This window comes from Erpetoichthys calabaricus, chromosome 5 (assembly GCF_900747795.2).
Source record: "Erpetoichthys calabaricus chromosome 5, fErpCal1.3, whole genome shotgun sequence".
Classification (NCBI taxonomy): domain Eukaryota; kingdom Metazoa; phylum Chordata; class Cladistia; order Polypteriformes; family Polypteridae; genus Erpetoichthys; species Erpetoichthys calabaricus.
The window spans coordinates 204453609-204472975 of record NC_041398.2 but is presented as its reverse complement, the minus strand read 5'-3'; the positions used below and the strand labels follow the sequence as shown (position 1 = coordinate 204472975).

Sequence of the window (19367 nt, the reverse complement as noted above, 5' to 3'; positions counted from 1 at the left end):
TCACTAATAAACAACATATACAAGTGAGAAAAGCCAGATGGATGAAAAATATGGTAAAAATACAGTGGAGGGGGTTGGAAAAAAAGTCCAAAATACCATGTTGTTTTTAAAAAAGATGCCCAAAAACCCGCAACCCAGGAAAGTCCATTTTTCCCTATGGATGCTGATTAAAAATAGCCCAATTGGGCAGGAAAACCAAGGACCTGGCAACTTCCGTCAGTATTAGACTAAGAACAAGATGGCAGCACAGATGCTTTCCTTTTATAAGGTGCAGCTACTGGGGATTTTGATGGCTCTTCCAGTTGCCCAAGTACCGTTAGGGGTTTTTTTTTGCTGTTGGCATTTGTTCTTACTGTGGCCGCCAGTATGGCCATTATCATAATAATACTGTATAATTTTAAAAAAGCACATGTAAATGCCCAGAATCATTACACTAAGTTTAAATGCATTTGAATATTAACTTATTTTTAATCTGAATATTCAAACCTTACTTTTGGGCTAATTTAATATCACAAATGGGGACCTAATCCAGGTCTTCAAAATTCTCAACAGCATTGATAAGGTAGATCTGGTAGAATTCTTTCAGCTTAATGGTAAATCACATCCTTGAGGACACCAGTGGAAATTAAAGGGAAGTGCATTTAAGACTAAAGCTAGAAAACGCTTCTTTACACAAAGGGTTGTGGAAATCTGGAACAAACTACTGAGACACATAGATGAATAAGACACATGGATGCAGAAACTGTGACAATCTTTAAGAGGTATCTGGATAAGATATTGGGACAGCTTGGCTCTTAGCCTAACAAACAGGCTTGATGGACTCATTTGTCAAATTTCTTATGTACTTGCAGCTGGGTGTCTTATGTGATCAAAATTTTAGTAACCAAAAGTCATTATGAAGAAACTCATGAAGGGTTGTTTTGATCATATAACCAAAGATTTGGATAATGTCTGATAAGTGGTGCCATTTGTGCTGATGATGTCATGCAAAGCAACGCAGAGTGGCACCCATAAAGAAACTAAGATAACATTCTGAAATAATATACTGAAACACATAAGTGTTTAAACAAAAACATTTTGAGGTATCAAAATGAAACAGAAATTAGAAAGAGAAACATTCAAAACATTAAACAATGATGGCTCTCACTGGAAATTACTTCTGCCCAGAAAAATTTTTAAATCCGTATTGTACACCTGCGTTCTTTGAAAAAACACATAGTGACAGCGTGATATTATGTCTACAGTACAATCAATTTTTAAAAATACTTATAATTGTGGAAAGAACTTACTAGGTACAGTAACAACAATGCTGAAGCTGGTGATGACAATAAACACAGTCCTGATCTGACATCACATAGAATTCAAGACCAACTCCAAGTCAAGTTTCAAATGCAAATTCAATAACTCTGCACTTTCTTCATATAAAAGAGGCTGTCAGGAGTTGCCATACCTCTGAATGAATATGCTGGTGTCCTGGCACGGTTAGACCAAACTTCCTTATCTGGCCGGGAGGCCAGTGTAATTGAGGGACAAGGGGAGATGATGTATTCTGACCACTGGGTCCCCCGATACACTAGATGGCAGCATCCCTGAGCTAGGATCTGATTCCCACACAGACACCCGCAGGGCATGCTGGGGCCTGTAATCCCATGGGGTAGCCCTGTTGAGTTCTGTGGGGTCTGCCAGGAGGAGCTACTAGGATTAGTAATCCCTACTTTGTGGGGCTTCCATTTGACCCAGAAGTACTATCAACAGGCTATGCCCTAGCACCGGAAGAACTCCCAGGTTCAAGATAAAAGAAGCTGCTCAACCTCTTCCAGGGAGATGGAGTTGTGTGTAGAGGATGGACAGTTCATCTGGGAGGTGTGGATGAGAAGAAATAAGGATGGAGAGAGTGACAAAGAATTGTTTTGTGCTTGTGCCGCTACTAGAAGGAGGACTTTATAATGTATTTGTTCAATAAACAGTGTAGTTGTGTCTTGGGTGTGGAGGTGCTACAACGTCCTCTACTAGTCACAGCATTATAAAAGAGTATGTAACTGTATGTACGTATGTATTAAAGGTTTGTGAGAAAAGTCTAATATCTCACTCATTAGACTGTAAATAGCCCAAGCAAACTATATGTAACAGCTGACTCTTTTACATGTGTCCGGATATAATGTGAAAAGCACCTACTGTGGTAGCCATATTTGCCTGTCTGTCTGTTCGCCCATCCATCTGTCTTCATGAAACTATTTCAGCTCCAATTGGACTGATTTTGTTGAAATTTGGCACACTTATTCTTCACAGTAATGTGTCAGAATAGTTCAATTTAAACTGAGATATCTTGAATAGAACGTCCTGTAAACATTTTTTGAAATTTTAAAATCTCCAATTGTGAAACTTTTGCGATCTTTAAACAAAGAAAGTTTCTTTGCGATATCAATTACAGATTAGTTTACTGCGTCAATCCTATCTTGAGACTGGTTACTTTAAGTTGTATATTTTAATATTTTTTCTTTCACTTGTTCGGGAAAACAGGGAGTCACTTGGAGTTGTGTGCGCTGAAGCAAGTACTCTGGGATTCAGGACAAGGGATTGTGCATGGTTGGATGGAGATGGGGCTAGATGACCAAGTATTACCATATAAAAAAATACGAGCTAGATGTGTATTTATTTTTTATAATAATGATATTATTTATTCATTCAATGTGATAGCAATGATATTGTTTGTTTCTTCATTCATCCCTTAGTGTACCAGAATGCAAGAGTAGGCCATGTTGTATGCTAACAGTCCAGCTTCTGCCTCCACCTCATTCTGGCCTTGTCTCTGCAGCTGTGTGAAGTAAAAACCTGAGTCACAGCAGCTCACTTCTCTTGCTCCTTAAAAACTGAAATGGGTAAATGACATAATGTTCATGTCCATAAAGGAAAATAAATAAATGCACTTAACTTATGTAGAAGTGTAGGAAAGACGTCTAGGTGACACTTCATGCTACAGTGACTAAACTGTACTAATTATTTCCGTTAAACTAAAAACATCCTTAAGGCTGCATTATATAAAATTTATAATGATTTAATATTTTTAAATCTCAATCTGGTTCTTCCTGTTTAAGAAATGTAAACTACAATTAGCCGCTAACCCTCCACATCCAAAAACTAACAGTAGAACATGAATTTTTTGGTTCTTGAGATGGAATCTGCCGTCTATGAAAGCAATCTCTGCCAGATATTACAAAATTGTATTAAAAAGCATGTTTTATGTACACTACTGACATGTGTAGTTAAATTCCATTATCACTGTTATTTTTGAATATGACTCACTGTTATAAAAATATGTAATAAATAAAACAGAGATAACAATCTCTTTGATGAAGTGACTAGAAAATTTTAAAGTGCTCCAACTTTAAAAACCAACTAACCAAGGCTACTAACGCGCCTGAGTATGACTACATACATTTTCTTACTTGTTTTACATTTGTATTCTGGTAATAAAACCACTAAAATACTGAGGACTGAAAGGTTAAAAACTGAAACAAAGGGAATGTTTTCTTTATTTTTCCTGTAATCATTCCAAACACACACGTGTTTCATAAGAAGGCTCCATTAGAAGGCCATCAAAGGGCAGGATTCTTTTCCCCCACCCTGCACTTTCAGCACGGTGTGGTTAGTGTAAGATAATAAACTATTTATTCACCTTTCTTTTGAATGATTTCCACACAACTTTGACTGTCTACTGTTCCTTTGCCTAATTTCATAAGAGGCGGGGAGGTCACCCTACTTGTTTCACTGGCTGGTTGAAACTTTAGTAGTAAATACTTAAAGATCAAAGCCATTGTCACTAAACTGAAAGTGTCTGAAACAGGATGTAAAAGGGCACAGGAAAATCAAACTGTTCGCTGTCCTTTCTTTCTTGTGCTATTTTACAGCTCCTGGAACTTATAATAAATGTAGCTTTTCAAAGAAAAAATGTGTATATTACAAAAACATTTTGTATGCTCTTCTCAAATTATAAGCCAACCTTCTCAGTCACAATTCAAGCAATGGGCCGAGACAGAATATACAAATTAATTTTAGGAAATTATAAACTTCTTTCACGTAACAGTGGCAGTTACATTTGTTTGCAATTATGCATGCACTTTTTTCACCATTTTAATTGTTATTTATGCAAAGGGAAGTCCAAGTCTGAATACCTAATTGATGATAGATAACCGCTTACCTCCGTACAAGTTCCAGTGTGCACTCAGTATTATACAAGACCAGTAACAGCGCTCAGCACGATAACATGCAGGGAATACACTTGACTTGAGCATTCCTAGTTTTCATCCTCTTTTTCTGTATGTTTACCATTCGTTTGCTCAGAGGTTGACGTGCTTGCTGATTCCTGAGCAGCTCTCCTTTTCTCCACCCTAGTGGCCCGCTGCTTCTCTTCTTCCGTCTGCCATCTTTTCGTGTTTAAACTTATTAAGTCAGTGCTTGTGTTGCGAATACTTAGTACGTTTTCTTTAATTTTTCACTTAAGCTGGCACTTAAGTCTTCAATCTGCATCAAGAATGATTTAAGATATGAAGACATAGGGAAGTCACGGCGAAAGTGGCAGGGATGAGAACGGTGCCCGTACGCGTGCGCCGTACTACCGCCCTGCTGCGTACTGCCGAGAGTTGATTTTATAATAAAATAAAATAAAAATAAAAAGAGAAATAACATCCAAGGTCAATCATCACCCCGGATAGTAGACGTCATGTAGTATATGTGTACCAAATTTCAGGTCAATTGGTCAAATGGTTTGCAAGCTACAGGTGATTTAAAATCCTGGACAGACAAACGAACAGCCACGGTAGTGTTTTTTGGATTTAGGATATCAGTATCACCTCATTTTTACATTCATTAACTGTGCTTCTGGATGTACTGTGGATTCAGAAAGTATTCACACATCTTCACTCTCAGTTGTGCTGTAAGAGCATGGTGGTGGCAGCATCATGCTGTAGGGGTGCTTCTCAGTAGCAGAGACTGATCTGGTGAATGAATGATCAATGTAGTCAAATACACATACACAGAATGTTTATGACCTCAGACTGGGGCAACAGTTCACCTTTCAGCATGACAATGACCCAAAACATACAGCTAACACAACATCTGTGGTGACTGGTGAGACCTGAAGATGCCAGCTTACAGACACTTCTCATCCAATCTAACGAAGCTTGAGAGGATGTGCCAGTAAGAATGGGGGTTTGTAAAGCTGGTAGATGCTCACCCAAGAAGCCTCAAAGCAGTAATTGCTGCCAAAGGGGCTTCAACAAAGTACTGAATTAAGGGTCTGAATACTTAAATGAATGAGAGATATCAATTTTTGATTTTAATACATTGGAAACCATTCTGCAAACATGTTTTCACTTTGCAATCTTCGGGTGTAGATTGATGGGCAAAAATGGCAAATTTATCAATTTAAAATTCCATCAACAAAACAATAAAGTTTGCAGGAAAGTGAAGGGGTTTGAATAATTTTGGAATCCACTGTATTAGAAACAACAGAGACACTCAAACAGGCTTGCAAAAGCAAAATGAAAGCCATTGTCCAAGAGAATTATGTATTTGCATACCTAAACAGGCAGTTCATCTTCTCTAACATAATGGGTTCATTGTAACACTTACTAGTGTCTTTATCCCAAAACTCTTTTTATATCAAATGCTTGTACATTAATCCATACTTGAGAAAGCTTCCCTGTACTAACTACAGATATCTATTTGATGTGGAAATTCACCTTAGATATTTCATAAACACACAACTTTTCCTATACATGCAGTATTCCTTAAATTGTTTTAGACTGATTTATGTCAAATACTTTAATAATTCTGAATAAAGTCATATTTTTATTGTGTATATGTTGATATGTATAAAGACATACAATATCAATGACTGACTTCCAAAATGGATGTGCTATCTGAAAGTGAAAGATAGATAGATAGATAGATAGATAGATAGATAGATAGATAGATAGATAGATAGATAGATAGATAGATAGATAGATAGATAGATAGATAGATAGATAGATAGATCTTTATTGTCATTGTCACTAGTTCAAAGGAACAACGAAATTGAAGGTGCAATCGACTCAGTGTGAGGAAAAAGAGTTAAAAAGACAAAAAGACAAGAAGAGAGAAAATAATAACAAACCGAATAGTAATAAATATACAAATTGCACTTGTTGACTTAAGGTCTATATTGCACATTGGAAGAATAATATGGAGCAGTTTTATTCTGAGTTCAGGGCCATGATTGCGAAAGAATATCTGCTTCTAATTTCCAGTGATCAACAGTAAACAATGTGGCTTCATTCTGCCTTCTTTGAACATGAAAAAAGATATGATAGATATGTGCTGACAAGAAATATTGATTTACTTACATTTAAACAGATTTACAGAAGTGTAATAACATCATTCAATGTATGGTATCCACTGCCATATGGCACTTTTCACTCTAAGCGGAGATATAGACGCTTTGGGTGCATCCTTAGACAAACCTTGACAGGATTGTAGAATATGAGGAGATATATAAATGGGATGTAGCTCCTTTTCTTGGTCTGCAGTGTGTGACAGTGGATAGCAGGAAGTGAAAGAGGTTGCTGCATTTTGATGGCATTCACGAAACAGAGGAACAGGGTAGGCCACTTGTGTCTTCTATCAAGTTCAGGTTTGTTATTTTAGTGGTGCTTCATGTAGCCCAAAACAACAGGAAATGAAGCAGGACATGTTTGTGTGTGTGTATGTATGGTTCTGGCTTTATTATTTAATAAATGTGACATATAGGGTTGGCACCAACTACAGACTGGTGATAGTAAATCAATTTGCTCTGAGAGAACCTCCAATGAGTCATGATACCAAATTAAAGGAAGACTGGAGTGGACCATTGGCAGGTGAGGAGATTGGTTTTACTCAACCACCAAGAGGGGACCAGTAAGCATTTATCCCCAAGAAGAAAAAAATCAAAAGTCGGTGGATATGAAAGAACTCTTGGGATGTATACATCAGCCAATTCATGTTTATTGCTTCTGCCCACTGATGTGGACTGATGATGACTTGGACAAGCAGGTGCTGGTGATATTAGAAGATGTGACCCCTGAAGATCCAAGTGGTGCATTTGGCCACCATAGGGTGCCAGCTTTTCCACTCAAGCTAGAAAAACAGCTGTGTTCCTGGGTTGCACTCACCACAATCTGTCTCAAAATGCTTGGTGTAGTGGGCAGCATTTTCACAGTGGACAGGTGGACTGCTCTGGGCTATTGGTGCTGTGCAAAATAAAAAAATGCATGGGCTTAGTTGATGTAAACAGGAAGTGCTCTGTCTGCAGTGTTTATTGGCTGTCCCTGCGTAGTGAAGCATAGCAGTTCTGCCATCACTCACAGGATAAACGGAGCTGCTTCTGAGGGCCTTTGTAATCCAAATGTTGGGAGATTGTGGCTGGCCAGTGACAGTTACCACATTGCAAATGTCTAGACTGGGATGGACTGTGGTTTGCACAACCCATTCCACGACAAAACACTGAGGTGTGTGTGTGTGTCCTACTCCGTGACAAAACATGAGGTTCAGTCTTTAGTCTGATGGACAGATCCGCACTTCTCTGGTACTGGACATGTTTTCAAAGGGTTTTACACCTACACTGCTACACCAGCCTGTCTGTCTTGTTTGCATATCCCACAAGAAGGCTGGTGTTTGCTGATCGTCCTACTTAGGAAAAGGACAGCAGCTGTAGACTTTGTACTGACTATTAGAGTCATGATTTTGTTAGGACAATTTTTGGTTATATTCAGTCATTTGTGATTAATTTTGCATAATATTCTTTGTTTTTTCTTATCCATCCATTATCCAACCCACTATATCCTAACTACAGGGTCAATCGCAGCCAACACAGGGCGCAAGGCAGGAAACAAACCCCAGGCAGGGTGCCAGCCCACCGCAGGGTACATGCACACACACCAAGCACACACTAGGGACAATTTAGGATCGCCAATGCATCTAACCTGCATGTCTTTGGACTGTGGGAGGAAACCGGAGGACCCGGAGCACACCCACGTAGACACAGGGAGAACATGCAAACTCCACGCAGGGAGGACCCAGGAAGTGAACCCGGGTCTCCTAACTGCGAGGCAGCAGCACTACCACTGCGGTTTTTTTTTTATGGTGTATTTAATTTTTTGCTACAACAGCAAAGTCACTGAGTTGCAGATTTCATGCAATTTCAAACTGAAGCCAATTTGTGCACAGAAACAGCATTGTTACACATGATATTCATTACACAGCTGCTATTTACAACGGTGAAATGGTATGTATGATGTCTACGTTTATGGATATTTTTTAAACAAATTTTCATTTTCATATTTTGAGGAAGACTTTGGCACCCGTTTTTTGGACTGGTACCATACTGTTGCTCCCTCCAGTACTGGCCTGTTGCCTGTTAATACTCCACTTCTTCATGTCCCTCTTGTTCATTACATTTCCTGCCTCATTACCTTTTGCTTTCTTTATTTGCGGGTGACAAATGAAAATTTCTAATAAGGACCTCCACCTTCTGCAGTGTATGGACAAGTCTATGGATTTAATTGTAAGGTCAAGTTGGTTCACATTGCTTGACCTGCACAGTTAAGGTTGGCAGGTGGTACTGGCTTCTTGAGTGAAAAAAAAAATGTTCACCAGTGGGCTTTTCTTTCAGAGGATTCCTGCCATTCAGAATGTAATGTGTATTGTACTAACCACTTTTAAATTACCAATGCACAGGGTGCTATCAGACTTGAAGTGTCTGGACAACTTATTATTACTTTAGTATAGCGAAAGTATAGTAATCATCTAAAAATCTGATGACGAGATTTTGATGAATCTCGACGTTTTAGACCTCCCTGAAATTTCTTGTATACGAAGTGTAGGGAAAGTAATGGAATCCTCCAAAAATTCCGTTTTGAGATTTTGATGAATCTCGACGTTTTAGACGAACCTGAGTCTGAAAATACCATTTTTGGAATTATGTCTGTGTGTCTGGCTGTGTGCGTGTGTGAATGTCAGCACAATTACCTGAGTACACTTTCACTTAGGTCAACCAAATTTTGCCTACAAGTATTAGGTACAAAGCATAGATTTTTATCAACTTTTGGGCTATTTCCTCAACCAGAAGAGGTACTTTACCTTTTATTCATGAAGCGGCAGAGTCCGATTTTTTCAACTTTACTTTTATAATAATTGTTCAATATATTATCAATTTTATTTGATTTGTTGTTGATGGTTCTTTAATGTACATAATATAAAAATATAATCATTGTCTTGCAGTTTACTCCTCAAATATCCATCCCCATATCTAAGCACACAAGACAGTATAGGGGAGACCACTCTGGATTTTTCCATGGATGGTCTTTAACGCTGCTGTGGATTCACTGTCAGTGGTTTTTCAGAGGGCAAGGGAGGTAGGTCCAAAATGACATTGTGGGAAGTTCCCGCTTGAGCCAAGAGATTACGTTTTTGGCCCACTGTGTCGGGGCCATGGCCAAACAGTTTAGAAAAGAGCCCTGTTAAGCAGTAAGCTGAGGGATATGCAGTTGGATGAGCTCATGGTGTCCTGTATTACTCACTACCCATTGGGTAGGCTGCAGTTTCTGAAACTCAAGGACTGTGAGGAACACTGGAGAACCACAGGGGTCCTGTCTTCTTTTCTCTTCACTCTGTACAACTCGGACTATGAATATTATAAGATACTCATGGTGTTTTCAGAAATTCTCAGATGATCTGCACTTATCGGGTATGTTAATAAGAGGGATGAGACAGAGTAGAGAAGTCCAGTGGAGAATTTTGTTTCTTGGTGAAAGAATTGTCTGAAATTCAGCCTCAGCAAAACCAAGGAACTGGTTGTTGATTTTCAAACCACCAATGAGCCACCATTGACAGAATGGATGTAGAAGCGGTGCATTGCTACAAGTATGTGGGGGTCCACATCAATGACAAGATGGACTGGTCTCACAACACAGTGAAGCTATAATAAGAAATGGCTGAGCAGAATCTTTTTATTCTTAGACTAATGTGGGTAGTGACATCCTTTACATGTTCTACAACTCTGTGATGGCCACTGTGATCTCCTATGCTGTGATGTGCTGGGTCATTAACATCACTTCAATGGGGCCCACCCAATCAACAAGCCGATTAAGCTCAGTTATGGAATGTACTCTCAAACTGCTGGAGGTAATAGCAAAGCAGAGGATTTTTTTTATTATTATTGATTTGATATACTTTGTTAATTCCCATGGGGAAATTGGATGAAAACAAAACTGAGGGCTGTTATGAACTGTGCCACACATCCTTTTTTTCTGACACAAAAATACTAGGGTTCCATTATACCAATAGAAATATGTTTTATAATGCCTCACAATGACTGTGGCAGTTCTTTTAATCTCTTTGTTCATTCTTTTAAGCAAATCTAGTGTGTATTTGAGGGTGACTATAGCTGTTTAACTCTTTCAAGGCTGATGTTGACTTTTTTTCAAAATTCAGGGGTAGAGATGGTAATCAGCAGTAAACTGATATAAAACTCACCCTTACTTTTTGGATTGAATCTCTTTGCTTGAAGGAAACTTATGTAGCTTTGTTGATTTGACCTCGATTCCCTGCATGTGCATGAGTAGTGAAGAGCAAACAGCCTTTAAAATGGCATCAGCATCTGGCGAGACTAAAACAAATATGCAAAGCAAAATACTCCATGGACATTTTCTGTATTATCACTGAATCAGACTCTGACTTTTTGGACTCTGAGTTTGATGCAAGTGATCTGGAGATGGATATCAAAAATGAAAGTGACTGTACCAGCGTCAGCCTATTGGTCCCCAGCTGATCGTGGTGCTGAACACGTTTGTGTAGCTGATACGCTTACAGCAGCGTTTGTCTAGGAGGACCACCACTTGTGATGACAAGAGGTACAAACCATATTGCGTCACACTGCGAATGCCACCATCACCCACCTGCTGTGCGAAAGTAAAGATGTAGCCGGCCCGCCGTGCATTCCCGCTGTCCATCAAGCTGCCCCTGCGCAGCCACTGCTGCCAGAGATGCCGAACAGGCGCCAACAGCAGGCACAGCATGTAGCAACAGACGTTTTATGTTGATTTATGTGTGAAACTAGTGCATTGTGTGCTTTTCAGAAAACTGAGTTTTTTGGAAGAAATATTCAGCCCTCAAAGAAATAATATTTATTTATTTATATACCTTCTGTAAAAAGCTACTTTTCTCCCATAGGGACAAACAAAGTTATCTATTTTATTTCCATTTTCTAAACTGTAAAAATAATATTTACTGTAAATACCAGAGAGGATGGTCTGGCATCCCATACTTGGCAGGACTGATAAAATGGAAGGAACACTGGAGCTCAGATGCAGCTCAGCCGAGAGGAGCCCCAATTGGTATCAGGGGTGAGTAATGGAAGGACCGGGGGAAATGGCTTTTTATGAACAACTCATTCTCTGGCACGAGACATGGTAGTGTCTCTCTGACTCGCTCCCATGTTGGACACCTGCAAGGCTGTCTGGGAATTGGAGTCCAGAAGGACAGTCCTGTAGGAGACCTTGGGCGCTATGGAAAAGGAGTTTGCAGCTTCCATGTATCCAGGAAGTGCTCCTGCAGGTTGACGTAGAGCAGATAAAAGGCAGCTGTCTAACTGCACCAGAGAGCAAGAGCTGGGAGGGAGTTAGACGACGCTCAAGAAGGTGGAAGAGGAGGAGTAGGAGGATGAGAAGGAGACAGAAGCTATTGGTATGCCATTTGATTATTGCTGGTGGATTAAAGCCTGTAAAGGTACTACTGTTAAGAAATTACTATTTGATTGAACCTGAAATTGATTGTGGTTGGGTTGTGTTTGATGTCGGGGCACTGAGGTGCTCCTTGGTCATCACATTACTTATATACATCATAACGGACCTGTATTTTACTTTTCCAACTGTGTAATATAAACTACTACAATTTTCCAACAACACTAAAAATAATAGCTGTGCAAAAAGGAATAAGCACAAGTAATAGAACAAATGTTTCACTAACTCAGGTTTAAAAAAGTGGCTGCTTGTATGACTTCTGAACAGTGGATATCTTTCTTAGCTGACTAGATGAGCAGTGACTCTCTCCCGGTGGTCAAAAGCATTTAGGTTTCAGTTGACAGCAATAACTCATAAACTACTACAAGCATGCTCTCCACCCATACAATGACATATGTGGCAAACAGAAGCCCAAACTCGTTTTTCCTTATGTATCTATTCTCCTCCTCACAAAAACTGAAGAAAATTATAACATCAACCAACTATCAAAGAAGCCTGCAGCAAACTGATCTCACACCATGTGTGCTGTACCTGAAGTATCTTCAGACTCCTAAAGACCATGCACTGCTAAATTTGCTTCAATGTGGAGACCATGCATCATCATTGAACATTACCTCTATCCAAATCCTTCTAAATAAATTAATTTTTAATAAAAATTAAACAAATAACACAATCAGCTTTCTTCCACCACACAAGCATATGTCTTTCCATCCTTTTTCAGCTCAGATTTTCCAACACCCAAGTGAACAAGACAGTGAAGTAGCTGCTCCCTCTTAGCATTCTGGGTGTTTTGCATCTTTGCCTGCTCTGCTTGTCACTAATTGTCAGTTTTGAGTACAATTAAGTGAGTAAACGTCACAGAAGAAAGAGGGTTGAAAAGAAAATGATAAAAGAAACTTAGGTGTTTAAAGCTATGGCAAAAAAATACAAAATACTTAATTTCTACTGAATGTATGTATCATACTACAGTAGAGTGGGTAATTAAACAATTAGATCAATTAGGCAAAGAAGTGACTCAATAATTTGTGGAACAAATTAGAATGCAAATCTCCAACAACAGTGGTACCCCTGGGCTAAACTTGATAACCCCTGGCATGTGCACATTTTCTTTTTTGACAATTTTCAGAATCCATTATTTTATGTTTTGACTAAATTAAAATGACAAAAGAATGCAACTTGGGCATCCAGAGCCAAAGCTTTGTGTGTCTGGTCGTTGAATGAGCACAGTGAGACTTGCGTCGATCAGTCACAACATTAAACCGCCTGTCTAATACTCGTGCAGTAAGAACAGCTCTGACCTGTCAAGGCATGGACGCCACAAGACCTCTGCAGGCATCCTGTGTTATCTGGCACCAAGACATTGGCAGTTGATCCTTTAAGTCCTGTAGGTTGCAAGATTGGACCTCTGTGGATCGGACATGTTTTTCCTGCACATCCCACAGATGCTCAGACAAATTGAGATCTGGGGAATCTTGAGGCCAAGTCAACACCCTGAACTATCGTTTGTGAATACTCTACTGGAATTTGGTGGTGTTGGGAGTTAAATGTTTGTTTGGAGTTGTCAATTACTAGTTAGTCCAGATCTCAATCCCCACCTATGGCAATAATTTCTGGGCGGTAACTGGAATGATGAGTTTGCATACACAAGCAACCAAAACAAGGTTCCTGCTTTGGACTGTAGGGCACATTTTCAATGATAGGATAAGAAGGTCAGGAATAGGGGAGGACCTCAAAGTTGAAATGCTGCTTTTCTGGATCGAGTGGAGCCAGCTGAGATGATTTATGCATGTAGTTATGATGAAGTCTCAGGGCATGTTCTAGGCATGGCCAACAGAGAGAGACCCATGACACGCTGGAGGGATTCCATTTCTTGGCAGGCTTGGGGTTGTTTGAGAATTCCCTTGATGGCAGGGAAGTCAAAGCAATGCTGTTGTGCATGGCCTCAAATTAATTAAAAATCTGGGATTCACAGGCTGCATCTGCTAATCAGTAGCCTGACTGTATATAGAAAGTTTCATAACCAAGAATCTGTGATTATTACAGACTCAATGATAGCAAGTGAGGCCTTTAGGCAAAGTCTGACATATGGACCAGGAGAAGAACGATATTTTAAAGGAGCAAGCAAGAGCCAACATACAAGAAAATATATAAAACAGATGAGAACAGATTATAAGAACTCCATCTCCAAAAAAACAGAAATGTTAAAACAGAATCTTATATTAAAAACTAGCTGCGTAAGCCCGTGCTGTAAAACGCCTGGGGTCCTAGAAACTATTGAAATCGTCAGAAAAAAACCTCAAATATAGAGATGTCAGGTCATTGAAAGGAACAACTCTGGGCATCTCTCTCCTAGGAGGATTTGTTTTGCCGACGTGCTCGCCTCGCTTGTGCATTAGCAGCAGGAGGAAAATTAAAAGGGATACAGTTTCGGTTAAGCGACTTTGTCTTTCTTCGGAGGTTTCGTTTTGCCAATGTGCTGGCCTTACTTCTGTATTAGTGGCGGGAGGAAGAGTAAAAGGGACACTGTTTTGCCGATGTTATCAGCTAAGCGACTTTATCTTTCTTCGGAGGTTTCGTTTTGTCGACATGCTCCCCTCACTTGTATATTAGTAGCAAGAGGAAGAGTAAAAGGGACACCGTTTTGCCAATGTTAGCGGCTAAGCAACTTTGTCTTTCTTCTGAGGTTTCGTTTTGCTGACGTGCTGGCCTTGCTTGTGTTATTAGCAGCTAAGCGACTTTTCTGTTTCCTCGGAGGCAGAGCCCTTACCCTGACTCCACGTCTCACTTCCGCGCCGGACAAACACAGAAACTTCCACACGTACACGTTGTGGAATATGGCCGGCAGCTTATCCCGGCCAATACCCCCAAGCCGCCAGATGGAGCCATCCCTGCAACATGGAGGGGCCCCGAATTCCAGCAGGGCATCATGGAACTTGGAGTCTTTCATCACAGCTCTGCTGGATACCGTAGGGGCCGCTGCAGGGAGGCTAAAGGACTTGTATTTTCCGTATAACCCGGAAGTACGTCCTAGTCACAGGGACAGAGGAAATGACGTACGTCCGGGCTGAAGAAAAGGAGTTTTTACCCTACCCAGAAGTGTTATAAAGTCACATGGACTGAGGAACAGAAACACTTCCGGGTCAAGGACTTTAAAAGGACTGTGGGAAATCTCAACAGAGAGCCGAGTTGGGAGGAAGGTTGACTGAGCTGCTTGGAGTGGAGGATTGTATTTATTGATTATTGTATTGAGTGATTATTGGAGTATTGTGGAGTGGAGGGTGCTTTGTGCACTTATTTATTATAATAAAGTCAATATTTGGACTTTTATCTGGTGTCTGATGTGTTGTCCGAGGGTTCAAGGAGACGATAGTGTCCCCTATCTGTCACAACGTTTATATATAAGATATGGAGCCAATGAAGCCCTCACACTAAATTAAATCATGCAAAGAGCAGCCATTCGTTGCAAATTTAGCACCAATGGCCTCTGTAACCCCGGACTAACAGTTTGCTGTCGTCACTACAGCCGAATGGCTACTGTCCTATTACAGAAATATTGTTATTCAAAAATTCATATATTCAGTGCAATTAACAATTACAAACATCTAGTAATTTTCCTAACATTTTTTACAAGAAAAGTTATCCAAGAAGCCTAACAGTGTAGTTAAGAGTCACTTCTGGTGCAGAGTGATGCAGGTTAATTAGGTGAGAGTACACAGACAAGATGATGTTGGTTTCTGTACTAATTTGATTTTACTACAGCACTGCTAAGTCAGCACGGTGATACGATAGTCAATCCTGCCATCGCACAACTTCAGGATGTGGGTTCTATTGCTGGCCTAGCAGTTCCGAAATGTTTATATGCTGTCAACGTGTACGGTACATGTGGATTCTTTGTGGAGATTCTGATTGCATCTTCTTGTATGCCAGGTAGACACGTGCTGCCTAAATTTACCAAGCCTCAGTAAGTATGGGGGGAGTTTGTGCGTTGTACTCTTTGATGGTGTGGAGCCTTCATCACGATTGTGTTCTGCATTCCTACTCATGTTTCTGTGATAGACTCCGACTACCCACAATGCTAAAACAAGACAAAGAAGTTGCTGCAAATGCATGGAGGGATGGATGGATAAGCTGTTCCAGTAAAAGTATGTCTGTGGGTTTGAAGGACAACAACCTACACTCTACACAAAAGTGATGGTTCTTTAATGGCACTTTACTAGGTTGAATGACTGCTTAACAAAGAACCATTTTGCTCTGTAAAGGGACCTATGCATATGAAATTGGTTCTTTTGGCTTGGAAAAGGGTCCTCATACGTGGACAAAACAGAAATGTTTAATGTATAGAAGGTTACAACAGATCCAGAAACCCTGAATTCTGCCTGCGTTATTGTATGCAGCAAAGAATCCTTTAAAATCAGGGTCCCACTAGGATTTCACAAATCTGTTATCATCTGTTCATGGTTCTTTATGGAGCCTGTCACGGATCTAAATCTAAATAAAAAGTTCTTTCTGGAACATTCATGTGGAAGGTTCTTTTGGGAACCAAGAACAGTCCCCTGTGGCACCACTCTAAAGAACCACTATGGCATTTTTCTTTTTAAGAATGTGGTGTCCTGTTCAAGACAGTTTCATAGCTGGTGAGAGCTGCCATCAGAACAGGCATCTTACCATTCAGAAAATGGATGGATGGAGCAGTGGTACTTAGCTCAGTCTACATAGGGCTGTAGCTGAGGGGTTTAAGTGCCATACATCTCTAATTCCCTGTAAACAAGGATTTAACCTGTGGGGTGAAACTGCACCAAACCAGGCATTAACATTACTGTGCACTGCTTGATCATCCAATGAGAGCATTCATTCTCACTCTTCCACTGCTCTCCTACTTCTACAATCCAGTCAGTATGCAATAAACAGGCTATGCCGTGGAGGACAGCGAAGGTGTAACTCACGCCTTTGTCTACTAACAGCTCACTTTGGAACCAAATTCCATAACAGAATTCTGTTCAATGGTGTAAAAAAGCAAAACACACACTGCTAGACGATTCTGAATTCTTAGTCTGACTTAAGAAAGTAGGAGGCAACAAGTTTAATTAAATTAGCTTGAAAAAAAAACAAAACATGGCTTTGCCAACGTAAAGATCATATCGTTGGCACTGTAGGCTTTTACAGCCAGATTTGAATAGAACATATTATCACAACAGCCGCTCGTCCATTTTCTCAACTCATGATCATATAAAATGTAGGTGATACTTTATGAAAACTTTCTTCAATAAGCCATTAATTTTATATAACGCTTAACAGATTATTGGTTCAAGTACATTCAACTATTTACAAATGTCATTAAATAAGAATTCATATGTCAGTAACACAATACCTTATTGTTAATAAGTCATTTCCAAATGTTATGTAATACTTTATTACATCTTTGATTTACAAATCATTTATTCCTTAGTTGTAAGTTTCTTAGGCAGTACCTCATCTATAGTTGAGACTTTACATCCGTTGTAAAGGTCTATTAATGAAACTTACTATAAACTCTTACCAAAATGTGTATTACTCATTCAACTCTGTTTTCTTATCACTTTCTATGGCTGTGAGGAGCTACAGCAGGCTGCATTGACCGAAAGGTGGCAACAAACCCTGGAGGGGACAGCAGTCAGTCCTAGAAAATCAAACTTCCTGGAGGACAAACACACATACACACACAGGGAGAACACACACACAAACAAACACACACCCACACACACAGGGAGAACACATAGACTGCACACAGATGGATACCAGGCTGGAAGTGAACACAGGTACCTACAGCCATTAGACTGACGTGATCCTTATTAATCATACAAGGCCAAGGTCATTTTTAAACAAATCACTCACTAAACCCGTTTGCGCTTTTTTTTTTATTTAGTTGGTGCCAACTAAATAAATAAGGTATTGTAACCCTTTCCTGTCCTATGTGACACTCTGTTGGCTTTCTTTCCAGCCAGCAGGTGTTACATTTATGGAAATCCAAATGATAAATTGTCTTTCTTGACTAAATTCGAAATGTAAATTCACAAACTATATCATCTGCTTTATTCACTCTGAAATTGAGTAATCTGTTTTATCGATCGTTTCTTCTATTCATTTTAAGCCGCTTAGGCGAAGGTTCGGTGTCACGGAATTCCGGACCCCATTTCAGCAGCAGCAACAGCAAAAATAAAACTTTTTATGTATGCAGTGTTGCCATCATGCATACACTATATTTACTTTTTGATTATATACGATCACTTTTCACTAATAACTTACAAGCGTAGTATTCAAGTTTCTTTAAGTTCAACGTGTCTACCAAACTTTTTTACGACAATGCCCAGCTGATCTTAACTTTACTAACATATTCATCGGCTATTTTGTAAAGATGAGGCCACAAGTCGCCCCCCTGCGCGCCACTCGTCCTTGAGCTTAGGGCACATCTACAGTACGCGGGCGCTTTTTAATCGAAGCGTTCTCACCTCGGGATGAATCGGGCTTCCTCTCCAAGTCTCCGCCGAAAAGCACCCCACGCTGCAGCGTTGTCGCCTTCCATATCCCCGGGGCAGATCACCTCAGACACGGTGTGAAAAGCGGTCACAAACTCTTCGAAATTGATCGAACCGTCTTTATCAAGATCTAGCTTCGTGAAGATCTCCTCGATCTCGTAGGGCTGCACTCTCAGCTCTGAGCACACCAAGAAGAGCTCTTCTTTTTCTATCCTACCCGAATTATTCGCATCACAGGCGTGAAAGAGCAAGCGTAACCGGTCCAGCTCCTCTTCGTCCTCCATCAGGGGGTGGGTGAAGAAAATTGTTTGTTTTTTTATCCTATACTGTGAAAGTCTTTTTCTTTTGCGAGCTTTCGTTTAAAAACAACCATTCTCACCGATCATATCTTAAGCCTCAAACGCGTGACCTTTAACTCTCGACAGGACTACAGCCTAAAGGAGAATGTCAGTTCCGTTTAGAGCGCTGCACGAAGGCGCTTCTTCAAAGACGGGCGGCTAAATTCCAGCGCGCTGCCAGGTCACCAGCCTGGCTTTCTTAATGAGTTTGCGACTCTTCGGACATTCCCAGACAGAAGGGTTAAACGGTCTCTGCCAAGTCGAGTAGCTGCCAGCGCTGCCTTCGTTCGTTTACAAAAGGGAGGAGTACTTTTGCTGACGCGAGACCTACCTGCGTTTTGTTCTCGGGACATGAAAAACAAAAAGCAAATGGAAATACCAGTTGGGCACGAAGCCAGCGCGGAGCTTTAGTCCAAAAATCGTGCGATGCGAGCAGCCAGGGGTCTGAGCTCAGTGGTTTGCTACCTGAAAACAGCGTTTGGCATTATGTGTGTGTATGTGTGACAATTACATTAAAATCAGTCTTTATGGACTGTAAAATAAATCTTTTTATATATATATATATATATATACAGTAAATATATATATATATATATATATATATATATATATATATATATATATATATATATATATATATATATATATATATACACAGTATATATATATATATATATATAAAGATTTATATATACATCCAGTAT

General features: G+C 39.9%; 1 protein-coding gene across 1 annotated transcript in view; it reads right to left on the bottom strand.

Moving 5' to 3' along the window:
* rasef (RAS and EF-hand domain containing) overlaps positions 1 to 18982 on the bottom strand; it is a 99692-nt gene extending 80710 nt beyond the window's left edge. The window contains exon 1 of the mRNA XM_028802431.2: positions 18299 to 18982. Within this exon, the coding sequence (XP_028658264.1) occupies positions 18299 to 18609 (311 nt within the window). The 5' untranslated portion in view covers positions 18610 to 18982. The remainder of the gene's footprint in view (positions 1 to 18298) is intronic.
* Positions 18983 to 19367: the final 385 nt, after the last annotated feature.